The sequence below is a fragment of the Cimex lectularius genome, unplaced genomic scaffold, assembly GCF_000648675.2.
Source record: "Cimex lectularius strain Harlan isolate CLEC.00 unplaced genomic scaffold, Clec_2.1 scaffold16, whole genome shotgun sequence".
In the NCBI taxonomy this organism is placed as follows: Eukaryota; Metazoa; Arthropoda; class Insecta; order Hemiptera; family Cimicidae; genus Cimex; species Cimex lectularius.
Window position 1 is genome coordinate 1,555,678 of NW_019392679.1, and position 13,968 is coordinate 1,569,645.

General features: G+C 33.7%; 2 protein-coding genes across 2 annotated transcripts; both read right to left on the reverse strand.

Moving 5' to 3' along the window:
• Nucleotides 1-205: 205 nt before the first annotated feature.
• Nucleotides 206-5,676, reverse strand: LOC106661538 (CBL-interacting serine/threonine-protein kinase 5). Its single transcript, XM_014385011.2, has 11 exons — nucleotides 5,273-5,676; nucleotides 5,053-5,166; nucleotides 4,272-4,417; nucleotides 4,024-4,203; nucleotides 2,218-2,459; nucleotides 1,628-1,721; nucleotides 1,398-1,554; nucleotides 1,066-1,326; nucleotides 664-1,009; nucleotides 421-596; nucleotides 206-353 (listed from the first exon to the last, which is right to left on the reverse strand). The coding sequence occupies exons 1-11, from the start codon at nucleotides 5,381-5,383 to the stop codon at nucleotides 282-284; spliced, it is 1,899 nt and encodes a 632-aa protein (XP_014240497.1). The 5' UTR covers nucleotides 5,384-5,676; the 3' UTR covers nucleotides 206-281.
• A 2,879-nt stretch (nucleotides 5,677-8,555) lies between these two features.
• Nucleotides 8,556-12,740, reverse strand: LOC106661583 (tRNA (uracil-5-)-methyltransferase homolog A). The gene is made up of 9 exons (XM_014385096.2): nucleotides 12,283-12,740; nucleotides 11,000-11,173; nucleotides 10,801-10,944; nucleotides 10,548-10,740; nucleotides 10,353-10,480; nucleotides 10,042-10,292; nucleotides 9,746-9,977; nucleotides 9,494-9,689; nucleotides 8,556-9,419 (listed from the first exon to the last, which is right to left on the reverse strand). Exons 1-9 carry the CDS (start codon nucleotides 12,490-12,492, stop codon nucleotides 9,181-9,183), a joined length of 1,767 nt encoding a protein of 588 aa, XP_014240582.1. The 5' UTR covers nucleotides 12,493-12,740; the 3' UTR covers nucleotides 8,556-9,180.
• Nucleotides 12,741-13,968: the final 1,228 nt, after the last annotated feature.

A 13,968-nucleotide genomic window follows, 5' to 3' on the forward strand; every position in this document is an offset into this window, starting at 1 on the left:
ATTTAACATACACGTACAATTTCATTAATTTACTCTTTTCGCTAATTGACAACAATGAAAATCCGAAAAATCTATTATTATTGGCTATTATTGTTCTAGTCTAGTCTATCATTCTAGTCGCTAAATTTGTAAGTTGAATTTTCAGCATTAAAAACAATAAAACTTCATCGTTAAGCAGGAATCAAGTCTAAAACTCGATGTGGTATTAATTTGTAAAACTTTTACTTTCATCAGTCTTGTTAAAATCAAGAGACACAATTTATATTAAGCTATAACCTATTTTAACTTTCGCCTAACCACATTTTTTGATTTTGACTGCATTTCTGAAGATCTTCCAAAACCTCTGCGGCCATCTGAAAATTAATTTTATTTACAAATTTATGTATGTGAAATTGTATGGTGTCAAAAATGCAAACTTACCGAATTAATGCTCTCCTTAGAGCTTTTTATCAATGATTCCAAGTCCTTTTCTAGACTTTCAGGACAAAGCAATTCCAGTGTGTCGGGGCAAACTTCTAACATGAGTTTAATTAATGCCAAAGTTCTCATACTCAAACACTCTGTGTTTAAAGTCAACATAGCTTGAAATTCCACGTCTAAATTTACAAAAATAAAAAATTATAAACGAGTTTGGGCAAAAAAAAAATTATAAATACAACATACCGGGGCTTTCAAATCCTTTCACAATATCAGTGATGATGTGAGAATATTCCTTTAGTTTTCGAAGTATTTGGCATAAAATGGAAATAATATTCGCCACGAGTCTGACTTTTTTTTTCTTTAAACACAGAAGATAGACAAGATGTGAAGAAACACACAGAGACGTGCAAGTCTCGCAGAATTGTTTTAGAAAACAGACATCAGTGTGTACAAGGTTTGTGATGAGAAGATAGATCGTTTCAAGAGCTTGCAAATGTTCAGAAGACAAGTCATTTGACTTATCTACTCTTTTTAATATGATAACGCAAGCGAATATCATTTTAGAAATAAGCCGTGCCTCGTAATAAACCTAAAAACATAAAGTAATAGAACAATAGACAACAAAAAAATTAAATTAATTCCTACCATCCTTAAATTTTGCAGTTCCTTCTCTGGTATCGAGTCGACAGTAAACGGCATGCAAAATAAACTCGCAATATACTCAACGACAGTAGCACAACTTGAGCTCAAAGCACGACACACCATATTTAAAAAAGCGGGGTCTTTTACTGATTGTATGTCACCTTCCATAACTTCCTCCATGCTTTTTTGCAAAAATACCAACCATTCTTCGGACTGCAGAGGTGAATCGTTATTGCCATAATTTAATGCTTCCTTCAGTTCTTCCTGTTAAAGAGTTAAAAATTAAAATGGATGCATTAAACCACTGACTTGAGTATATGGTAACAATGGATTACCTCTAATTTGTTATCTTCCTTTTGGACTTTTGAAATATTAAGTTTTTGGACCTGTTGTTCGATATCATCGATCCCGTAATTTATATTCTTCACGATTTGTCCAATGCCAAAATTTGAGCCGGGTTTTATTTGATTTCCACATTTATCCAGTAATTGTCTGTAAAACAATAAAATGTCAATTTGAGTAATCCTAAGTGTGTTAAAATATACAAGCAAACAATAAAACGAACTTAAGATGTTTTGACGATTTCAAATCTTGTTTTTGCAATTCTTTCGCCTTTACTTGCGAAGATGTGAATTCAGCAGTTAACGGCGTCTTGGCTCCTATAAATTATTAATTACAGTAGAATATAAATAATATTATCACCAGATCCTCATTTCACTTGGTTGTTTCATGGAACACAAAAACACAAAAATCTAAAAAAAAATTTATTGTCTTTTTTGATGTAAAACGACCTGCTGTGTCAATTAGAATAAGAATTAAACATCTAATTATAAATAATATACATACATCAACATTATATTTTTTAACTACTTATATCTTTATTGCATATACTATTTTTTATTCCGCTGCAAATGGCAAAGAGCAGCTCAAAGATCCTAGTCTCAACCAATTTTTTTTTTTTTACAATTTTCAAAACAAAACATTCCATATAATAAATTGTTTGATTACTAAGGCTACATTTTGTCAAAAGTTTCCATAAAACTGGTTTTAATACACCTTAAATTCAGCTATCTATCTATCTAGCTTAAATACAAATAGTAGAAAAAAATGTTTATAAAAGAAAGCAAAATAAATAAAGAAAAACATTACTTATACCTTTTTCATAAATTATGAGTATGTTTCCTTTGACAAAAGGATGTTCCAGAAGTTGTGGCCACTTAAGTCTCTGCGAAGGGTCTTTAATGAGAAGCCCTTTAAGTAAACTTTGGCATTCCGGTGATGTGAACTCAGGGAGCTTCACCGGTTCGAATCTGATTAACCTCGCCAAATGCAGTATCGAGGTCGTAGTGAAGGGCGGAGTCCCGACTAGTATTTCATACGCGATGCATCCAAGCGACCTGAAATTCGCAGATTAAATTTTGCCAGACGCATTTTTCAACAAAAATTTTATTCGTTTTAATGATCTGATTTCCCGGTTATAATGCAATGTGAGATTTAAAAAAAAAAAATTTTTTGTCAAGTATATACACACAAAATAGGCCTTAAAAAAAGAAATTTTTTCAGTCATGTGAGTGACTGGTGATTGTCATGATGACTACACGAATGGGATGCTGAACTAGACTGCATCGTACTTTTGCTCATAAACAACTGTGCTACAAATCCAAAAAAAGTTGATGTGCAAAACATCAAGCTAGTGTTCTTGCTGCCAAACACTACCAGTGAATTATACCTATCGATCAAAGTCCTGAAGTAAAGCTACAGAAGGATGGTACAAAAATACGTATTAATAATGGACAACTCATCTACAACTTCGCCAAAAATTTCTATTTTAAACACCATCCATTTTTTGCACACTACATGGAGAAGAAACAATTCTGAATTTTTTAAAGAAAGCAGGAGGAATTTAGAATGTCAAGAAACAACGAAAAGTTGATAGTTTTCTTATTTATAATTTTCACATTTTAACTTTTTTTTGAGCATAGATGAATGACAAAACTTGGTAAGACTTTATAACCGCAGACATTGGTTGGACAGTTTTGATGTTTTTGGTGATAATTTTGTGACCAGCGAAACTTCAACCACAATTGAGCTCATTTCTTTTTTTTTTTTTTAATTATTTTATGTACAACGTGTAGGTATAGTACGAAAAAATTATACAGTGAATTTAAAGTAATGAATCTATACCAAATCTTTCTTAAATGTCCGTGTTTGTATATACATAAAAATAATCTTGTAACTAGTTACTTCAGTGAATATAACACAAGACACAATTAATCACTTTTTAACTCAATTTTTTCAAGGTAAAAATATCACAATATTATAATTTTTTTTAAATAAAGAGCGGAACATTATCAAAAATTTCAAAAACTACAGAGAAAGCATAAAATTTATATTTTCAAAAAAAGCCAAGATTTTTATTTTTTTTTTATTCAGTGTTAAGTTTGTTTATCATTATGCTTTTGTAAAGATATATTCTGATTATTTCTCTGATCATCTCCAAAAATGCCTGCTGTGTCTAGTACAAGCTTTGCTTTTTGACAGCAAGCAGGGATGTACCAATTTTTTTTTTTTTAAATTATTTATCTCAGTGCATTGAAGCATGATAAAGAAGAGGATGATGATACACCTGGAACATTCGTGCCAAAAACAGCAGATGTTTTGGATGCGATCAAAATGCTTGGCACCTTTTTCTCTTGTAACTTGACTGTTTAAAAATATATATATAATTACATATTTTTGGTCCAAGCACATGTAATATGTAATTGAATAAGTAAATTTTGTTTTATTTTATGTATATGTACTACCCACATACACACTTTTATACGTTCTAAGTTTTTAAATAAATTTTGATCATTTTAAGCTGCGCTTTTATAATTTCCTGGTTTTAGGACTTTCCCGGTTATAGTGCTGTTTTGCCTTGGACCTCAGAAAAGCGTTATAACGAAGTTTTACTGTATTTACCATAAATCAGCAGTATGATCGTAAGGAGATTCTTCCATTAACTCGGGTGCCATATAAAGGGGGGTTCCTTTAATCGAAGTCAGCAGGTGTGTACTCAGACTCATATTCCGTGCGAATCCAAAATCACAAAGTTTGGCCGTACCATTTTTACACAAAAGTACATTCTGCGGTTTTAAATCCCTAGATATTAAAAAAAAAAAATTAAAGTTTTAACACAATTTTAAGATCATTTTAAGCAAATGTTTTACCTGTGTAAAACTCTGTTTGAATGAAGATAATATAGTGCAGATATGAGGTCGAAAATTATTTTTTTTGCTTTATCCTCATGCAAATAGCCTTCAATGGATAACAGAACGTATAAATCTTGATAAGCGAACTCTGTGATGACGACAATCTGGAATAGTTCAGCATTAGATCAAATTCACTAGTTTTCATGGTCCACTTGACCCATTAATATCTTTCAATTAATTAAGGTTTTTAGTTGAGATAAAAGTCAGTGTCACAAGAGGGATTCGAACCCACGACCTTCAGCTAGATACGCCACTACTCTACCACTTGAGCTATCGTGACTTTTAGATTAGATCAAATATTAATCCATTTCTGTTTAGTGGTCTAATTGTCCAAAACTTATTTCAATTAATTTTTCTTTTTAGGTAAGGTCTTGGCTGTTTTTCCCCTTTTCTGGAGGCCAAGTTATAAACTAATTGGTGCAATACCAATCAATCAACATTTAAAGGCAATTTGATTGAAATTGATCCTAATACAATTATCTTTTTATGTAAGCTTGGTTGAGATGAAATAGTTATTGTCACGAGCCAGATTCGAACCCATGATCTTCGGCACAATACACCACTATTCTAACCACTTAGTTATGATAGCTCAAGTGGTTAGAGTAGCGGCGTATGAACAGAAGGTCATGGGTTCAAATCCCGCTTGTGACACTAACTTTTTCATTTCAGCCAAGTCGTAAAAAGAATAATTAATTGAAATTAGATCAAATAAAAAAACGAAGTCAAATAAATAACCCACCTCGTTATCGGTCTCGAAAGATTCAATCATCCTGATAATATTCGGATGGTTGAGATGCTGCTGGATTTCACATTCGGTTCTCAGGCCGGTCAATTCTTTGGTAGACTTCCCATACTGAAAGTCAATTAAAATTTAAATAAAATATCAACAGGTGCATCAAAAAGATCAAATTGTTTAATCGGGTTCGAATTAAATTCGATAAGGAAAAATAAAAGATCACCTTTCCAATAAGTTTCATAGCTACAGTCTCATAATTGTCCTTCCTTCTCGCCTTATAAACCCGGCCGAACGAGCCTTCCCCGATCATACAGATGATCTTGTAGTCTCTCATGTCCAATTTTCTCCTTAAAAATATTAAAATGGGTCTTACACGATTATACTGATAATATCAGCATTGTAGTTCGTTGACAATTTGAAATCAGCATTCAGCAGACTGCCAGACTGCAAGCCGTAAGCATAGGGTATCATCATCCTAACCATCAACATTCAACAGTATCAACATTAAAACCTTCCTGCTGAAGCTGAAAACAGTACTGTTTAGTTTTCCCTTTAATTTGTTTTATTATTTTAATTAATCAATTTTGGCGCTTTTAATCATGATTTAGTCGTACTAGAAAGATTTTGTTTTAATTTTAAAAATCCTAATGATATGAATCAACGTCAGGCGGTAAAATGACCGTTTCTTTGAAATGGAACATGGACACCCTTCTGGGGAAGTTCAACGTGAACAGAAAGAATGTGACATGTTTTTGCTTTCCTGACCGTCTCGACGTCGAGGAAGACGGAGTCACCCTGGCACTCCTCACAGACGACAACAGGTTTCTGGAAATAACCGAAGAAGGGGTGTCTTCCAAGTTGGCTTTCAGTTTCCCTATAAACTCACCAGAGAAAATCACCATATTTTACAGTTACGAGCCTAAATTTAAATTCTATATCATTCATGTCAAGCCTGATGTGCTGGTGATACTGAAGAAAAGCGACAAGTTGAGCCTGTGCAGGAGGATGACCGATGTAAAAGATTACACGATTGACGACAGCCTTTGTTCCGGTAAACCGCAAGTGGTAGTGTCCTTCGTTGGTAAAACCCAACCGTTAGTTACCGACTTCTTAGACGCTTTTGAGAAAGAAGTGGGGCCGAAGACGATATCCGGTGTCGGTTTGACATTTTCCTCAGAGATGAATGCCATGCGCCTCAGGATAAAGCGCCAAGAACAACTCCTGTTACATAAAAAAACTGTGATTTCCAGGATGTCATCGTCATTGATAGAAAATTCATGTTCACCGATCAAATTCGCTTATCACAACTTGGTGTGTGCACTTGATGGGCTACCTTCAACCTCATTTAGCACCCTGCCAAAAAATCTAACCCATAGAGGTGCTGTGCTGAAAGTATACAATAATAACTGGATAGTTTGTTTTCAGATCGTGAACAACCACAAAGAAACTGTTAGCAGTGTGCAAATCTACATTGCGAATCAGCAAGTCATCACAAGAAGAACCTGTTTGTTCAAGCGATCAGGGGAAGACAGATTCAATTATAAAAAGTGTACTTGTTTAGCTTCTAATGAAAACGGATACTTAATTGCCATTCTAGACGAGCCTGTATTATTAAAAAACAAAATCTACCTTGAGTGCATTGTCCGGTATAGATTACGCACAAATGATGAGATGTTTCAGTCTCATCTGGGAGAAATTGTCGTCGAGGCTGGAGAATTGGTCAACGGTGAATTTACACTTTTCAAACGAGGTTTAACCGTTGAAGACATCATCGCATTGATTTCCGTTTCGTACGAATGTACGCTGTATTCTGATGGAATTGCCCAGGACGAAGTCAGTCAAGCTCTTGTCGAAGGATTAAAATTCAAGCAAATCTCCCTGGGTTGCTATTTAAAAGATTCTTTTAACAATTGTCTCATCATTTGTTCAGAAGATTGTTACCGGTTTTACACATTCGATAAGAGCAAGTTTTTAATACTGTTCCAGAATCTCAAACTCTTATTGGGAGATGTGTGTTTTAATGCGGAATCTGGAAACGCACAGCGTTCCGCAGTAGCATTGCAAAATGAACTGCAATATTTAAAAGTTCTTCTGTTTGAACAATTAATCTCTTCTGACTGTGACAAAAAAGAGTACGAGTACAATGAAGATGTTCTTAAGAGATTAACAGACTTGGAAATAGAAACTGTAAAAAACATTTCTAGGCTTACATAACAAACACATATTGTATCTTCTTATACTTGGGGAGAGATGATAAAAATTGTAAATAACAGGTTAATTGTGAGATTTCTTTAGTATTTGCTAAACAAAGTCTGTAGTTTAGTTATATTTATCAATTCATTAGTTCCATCACAAATAATGATCAGAAACAATCAAATTATGTTAAAAAAATTTTTTGCCAAATTATAAAACACCATTGAAAAAAAATATATATTTTACATCTAAAATCCAACTTTATACGTTAACAAATTATTTTAAATCTAAAATCCAACTTTTTATGTTAATTATTCAGAAATCGTGAGATGCGGTCTCACGATTTCTGAATAATTATCGATTAACGGTCACTAATCACCACACATTTTTATGTTAACAAATTATTTTACATCTACAATCCAACTTTGTATGTTAACAAATTATTATTATTTTTTAACAAATTATAAAATCATTGAAAAAATATATATTTTACATCTAAAATCCAACTTTGCATGTTAACAAATTATTAATTTTTTCCCAAATTATAAAACTTGAAAAAAAAATTATTTTACATCTAAAATCCAACTTTGTATGTTAACAAATTAACAAATTATTAATTTTTTCCCAAATTATAAAACCTTTGAAAAAAAAATTATTTTACATCTAAAATCCAACTTTGTATGTTAACAAATTATTATTTTTTAACAAATTATAAAACCATTGAAAAAAATATATATTTTACATCTAAAATCTAACTTTGCATGTTAACAAATTATTAATTTTTTCCCAAATTATAAAACCTTTGAAAAAAAATTATTTTACATCTAAAATCCAACTTTGTATGTTAAATTATTTTTTTACAAAATTCCAAAATCATTTAAAAAAATTATTTTACATCTAAAATTAAACTTTATATGGTAACAATTTTTTTTTACCAAATTATAAAATACCATTGAAAAAATATATATTTTTTTTTACATTAGATATTTTACATCTAAAATCCAACTTTGTATATTAACAATTTTTTTAAACAAATTATAAAACCATTGAAAAAATATATTTTTTACATCTAAAATCCAACTGTATTTGAACAAATTATTTTTTTACCTTTTTGCCAAATAGTAAAACCATAGGAAAAAAATTATTTTGCATCTAAAATCAAACTATATGTTAACAAATTATTTATTTATTTTTTAAACTATTTATAAAATCATCGGAAAAAAAAAATTTTACATGTAAAATCTAACTTTATGTGTTAACAAATTATTTTTTTACCAATTTACAAAACCATTAAACAAAAATTTTTTTTTACATCTAAAATTCAACTTTATATTCAATGTACTGGAGAAAATGTAACATGATTGTACGTATCTAACAAAGTCTGCATAAGACGTCTGTAAAAGATTCAGAACCAAGCTCTTTATTTCCTCCAGGAATTATACTGAAGTACTCAAAAATCGGATGAAGACTATTCTCTCTGCCCAAACTTAAAGTTCGAGCTTCGAAGAAAAATTATCTTACTATCCTTCGGTTGGAAGTTGCTTAACAATGGAATGGATATCCTCTCCAAGGATTGAGAATGGCCCACTTTTCCATATGGATTTTTACCGGACCTGCTTTTCATGGGCAAGTGGTGCTCCTATATTTATAGCTTATTTTAACTTTTTACTTTATATATAATTTTTATTTTGAGTTTGAGCTGTAAGAAATAAAATGTCTACCAGTCTGACGAACAGTTGATTGTAATTTACCCATATTGTTTGATCAAAATCATAAATCCATTAAAATAAATTCTATAAGGTTTAAATTTATGAAAGTGTAATTGAATGTGTTTTTATAAAGTTTTTATTTTATTATTTATCGTCTTAATAAAATTATAAGTATATTTACAAAAGATATCCATAATTTAAATTCAGTGATAAAAATTGTGCTAAAAAATCAAGAAGCATTTTTTGAAGGCAATCGTTCAAAAAAAATAATTAATTCATAATGATTGGTCATCGGAAACATGTCGACTGGGATTGCGGCAACAGGCACAAACGGATCTCCCAGCAATGTCTTTGACGGTGCGCGACCCAGTTCTGTGAAGTTGTTCAATGCAGACTTAGCATCGCAGGCCAAATATACAAATCTTTGAAGGTTTTTGGCACTCCTTAGTTTTTGAACAGCGTATTTATCTGTCAAAAAACAAAATAAAAATACATAAATGCGTTGTTTTTTTTTTTTTAATATGATTATGACAAGAGCATACGTAAACCAGCTCTCGGAGGATCAACAATAGCGACGACTTTTGCATCCTCGTTTGCTTTTTTTAAAACCGACGTTAAAATATCATCAGCCTTTCCAGTGAAAAATGTGCTGTTTTGAATATTGTTCATTTTCGCATTTTCCTGGGCATCTTTTACAGCTTGTTCTAGTACTTCTATCCCAAAGACTTCTTTACAATCCTAAAATTTAAAAAAAATTCATATCTAGAAACTAGAAATTTAATATTTTTACGTACGTTTGCAAGGCAAAGGCCAAGTGTGCCAGTCCCACAGTAAACATCCACGACAATAGTTTCCTTATCAATATTAGCAAGATCTTTGATGCACTTCACCAACAATTCAGCACAACGTGAATTGATTTGAAAAAATGATTCTGGTGAAATTCTGAATCTAAGCCCGCATAAAATCTCTTCGATGTGTGTCTTTCCATAAAGTAATTCTGGTGAATAACCTTTTTGACCTTTTTCGCTAACAGAATAATTTTATCTCAATTAATTTTTTCCTTTGCGTCATGTTACTAATTGAAACATACTTCCTAGGCATTAATCTAAAATACAATGAATCTACTTTCAGACATTCACTTTCTTGTCTAAAAAATTCTTTTATTTTCTCTTTCACATCTTTGATTTCATCGTCTGACAGTTTTTGCGGGTCGAATCCGACCAACAGCATCAGTTCGTCTGTCTGCGTCCCGACACGGACAGTCAGCATTTTCCAATTTCCTGTAAGCGTTTTTGGCGAGTACGGCTCGTATTTGGATTGACGGATGAATTTTTCAAATGCCTGTAATGTATAATTTTTATACCAATTATTTTGAATGAATGTTAATTTAAAAAAATTTACTTTGGTGGCTTGGACCATCACATTAGGAATGATCTTAATATCTTCGGCTGAAACCACTGTCACACTCCCACTTGCATAGGTGCCCAGCCTAAAGCCAACTGTCTTCTTGCCTGTCAACTCGTTTCTCGCTATTAAATAATTTATTTCATTTTTTTTTTTTTTTAATTTAACTCAAAGTTTAAATTATTTTAGTACCAATTGAAAACTCGCACTTGTTTCTGTAACGTTCAGTAAAATCTTTTAAGGATTGAATTCCAAGTAATTTACAAGGAAGGCCGTCACAGTTCGCCTTTTGCTCACTTAGCCATTCCTTCAATATGTCATCCTTCTGCAATGCGATTCCTAATTGATGCAATGCCTTCTTTGCACATTTTTCCTTTGACTCAAGCTAACAAAACAATCGAATTGTTGATTGATGAAAATTTTAAACATAGATTAGATTAAAGACCTGCTCTTCGTAAGGTATGGAAAAAAGCGGTGAAACACTTTTCAAAAGGGCCTCCTTCTGTTTCTCGACAGTGTCTAAGTCATCTTTCATTTCTTTACATAGAAGCCTTTTTGTGATGTATGGGTCCGGAGCAGGTTGACAGAGCTGAAATACTTCCAACGTTTAATATACAGAAAATTGATACAGCATCGAATCGAACCTTGGCATTAAGTTTTCGTTTTTTCCAAGTCGATTCGTTTATAACTTTCAACCCTTTATCCCTTTCCTCTTCGGATCTGAAACAAGCGTAAGCCACGTTGCCGGCTATCCTGCCCATCATTTTCACCTTGTTGCAATTCAGTTTGAGCTTCACGTTCAAAAACTTGCGAAAATCCTGCAATCAAAATCAATTAAAGTTAGAGTTTTTATCGACCTGACAGTAACCACATTAGAATTTTTGAGGTATCTTCTTAAGGTCTTTGTGATAAAGTAGATTTTTTTGCGTCATAAAAGTCAGTTGAATGAAGGAAAAATAAACAGCAAAGCCTGCATTTTTTTTTTTTTTTTTTTTTACCAATAAGGAATCAATTAAGTCATGTCCTGTAAGTGTTCTAGCGATTTTTATCTTCATTATGGTAATCCCTACATCGTCCAGGTTAATAATGGGTGACAATATGCAGTCAAGCATTACCAAGCATTAACACAGTTATCCCCAATAAATGTAGCGAATGGGGCTTCCAGAAGAACTTCCTCAATGTACCTTAGTGCGGTCAAATTTCTGTTTGATGTGCAGTTTGGTACGGCCATGGTCGTTGAATCTACCCCATACCATAAATGACTGTTTTAAAAATGCTATCACTCCCACATGGCACATAAAGCAAAACTTCAAAAACTTGAAAAATGGCAAAAAGGAGGGAAAACTCAAAAGGTGGGGTTGAGATAGTAAGTTGGTGTCCGAGTGGATCGAGGTCACGATAGCTCAAGTGGTAGAGCAGCGGCGTATCAAGCCGATCGTGGGTTCGAATCCCGCTCGTGCCATTGACTTTTTTATCTCAACTAAAAACCTTAATTAATTGTAATAAAGCAAAACATTGTACAGACCCAGTCATCTGATTGCCGACCGAACTGACACTCATCTGTGAACATAACAGCACCCATTGCTCAAGTATCCAAGCAGATGCTCATTTGCAAATAATCGCCTTTCTACAGAATGCCTCTTCAGAAGAAAAGGACCTGATGTAGGACGTCTAGAAGCTAGAAATCTAGTCTTCTGATGACTGTTTCAAAGTTCACCATTACATTGCGGAACGTTAGATTCACTAAACTTTCGGCTATTTATACCATATAAATATATAAAATATATCGACAGTAAGGATGGCGATATAAATCGCCAGAAGCTCGGTGAATCAAAAGAAGTCTACTTCGTCACAGACCTTATGAAGGTACCTCAATAAATTCTAAAAACAATTACTATCGTGTCCGACCCTGTCGATAGTCTCTTACTTTTATCGAGAAATATTTTGGCAAGCCTCTAATGACGATTTTGTATTTTTCACTCGTGAAAGCTGAATTTTCGACGTAGGAGAATGGATTCGGTTCGGTTTTGTTCGGATCGTCGTTCTGCGACTCGGTCATTTCGACGTCGGCTCCTTCTTTGACGTCCATCGCCTTTCCGTCTTCACAGTCGGCAACTTCTTCACCCTGGTATTCCATGCCGGTTGAATCCGGGTCTACGTTAGAAATCGGTAAAAATCAAAAAATTCTACGTTCTGGAGGTGAGACGGATTTTCTTTATCGGTTCGCGGTGGATGACCTGACTTTGTCAACTAGAAACCACTCCAATGCTCCAAAAGTCCAAACCACATGTCCAATGTCCACAATCACATACCAGTTGAAACCTCTTCAGACAGTTGTCCAACTATGCGGGAAAAGCATCGATACCTAACTCTGGTATTTCCATATTCGATACTAGTACTTGTTTACGAGGTACTTTCGGTGGATTGAAAAAAAACCATAAAAACCAAAAAGATGTTAATCGCTATATTAATTACAACATACTTATTTTAATTAAACTAAATCAGAAATTTATGAGTTTTAATAAAAATAATTTATTTACTATGGTTTAAAAAAAAATCACCAAAACTCCGGATAATCATTTAGCTGTACATTGAAATTTAACTAAAAATTTATTTATTAATATTAGTTGTCTTCTTCATAACGCTGGAATGATATCCTCTGGCCTCGGGGAGGGTCGTAGGTAAATAAGCGATCTGATTTCGTTTTATGAAACAGAATCCCATTATTGGAGGCGACGAACTATGGCCAACCTCTGTACCATGTCCCATAAGTGTTCTTTGGGATTCATTTCAAGAGAACCTGCCGGCCAATTCATCGTGGTACTCTACATCCTGCAATTGGTGACGCCTGGAACTGTTACCTAGCAAATGGAGAGAATGGGGCCACAGCTTAAAGAAGAACTTCCTCAATGTAGCTAGTGCATCCATTCTGTATGATAATCGGTCGGGCATGGACGTTGTTTTCAACCCAGACCATAACTAACCGTCGTTGAAAAAGTTGTGATATGCATGGCACATGAAGCAAAGCGTTCTCCACACACAGTCCCAGTCATCTGATTTCCGATCAAACCGGCATTCATCTGTGAAGCAAACAGCCCCCCATTGTTCAAGTGTCCAAGCAGATGCTGATTTGCCCTGCCTCGTTGTCTTTCTACTTGAAGCCTCTCCATTGGTAGCGAACCTAATGCGAAAGGTCAAGAAGCTAGAAATCACTTCTGTGACTGTGTTCTTCTGTGTGTGTGTTCTTCTGATGACTGTTTCAGAGCATGTGTCTGGGTTCTAAGTTAGTCATTTGTCTATGTACATCCCTTGGTATATAGCAGGATGATTTTTCTACGAAGGGTAAAGGTTATGCGGATTGATTTTTCAACTAATATTCCAACAGTATGGGGTGTTGTTGCAGGTTTCGAGAAAGGTTATGATCGGTGTTACATGACAGGATTGACGGAGCGTCTGGAAAGGCCGTTTGTGTATGAGATGGGAAGCGCTAGTACGGTGCCCTGAGGTAATCCTACCAGTCAGAGATGTAAGTCGCTTCAATGACTCGGAAAAACTTGAACGACGACAAAACAAACGGCAAACCGTGCAGAAAATATTTGTTGACCAATAAGCG

What these genes read in the sequence shown, in the direction of transcription:
- LOC106661538 (XM_014385011.2), bottom strand. Translation starts at nt 5,383, where the DNA reads ATGAGAGACTACAAGATCATCTGTATGATCGGGGAAGGCTCGTTCGGC. An exon ending in TCAAACAGAGTTTTACACAG is followed by an intron (nt 4,204 to 4,271) that starts GTAAAACATTTG and finishes TTTAATATCTAG; the next exon opens with GGATTTAAAACCGCAGAATG. An exon ending in CTAAGGAGAGCATTAATTCG is followed by an intron (nt 354 to 420) that starts GTAAGTTTGCAT and finishes ATTAATTTTCAG; the next exon opens with ATGGCCGCAGAGGTTTTGGA.
- LOC106661583 (XM_014385096.2), bottom strand. Translation starts at nt 12,492, where the DNA reads ATGGAATACCAGGGTGAAGAAGTTGCCGACTGTGAAGACGGAAAGGCG. An exon ending in TTTAGATTAATGCCTAGGAA is followed by an intron (nt 9,978 to 10,041) that starts GTATGTTTCAAT and finishes TTATTCTGTTAG; the next exon opens with CGAAAAAGGTCAAAAAGGTT. An exon ending in TTGGCCTTTGCCTTGCAAAC is followed by an intron (nt 9,690 to 9,745) that starts GTACGTAAAAAT and finishes TTTAAATTTTAG; the next exon opens with GATTGTAAAGAAGTCTTTGG.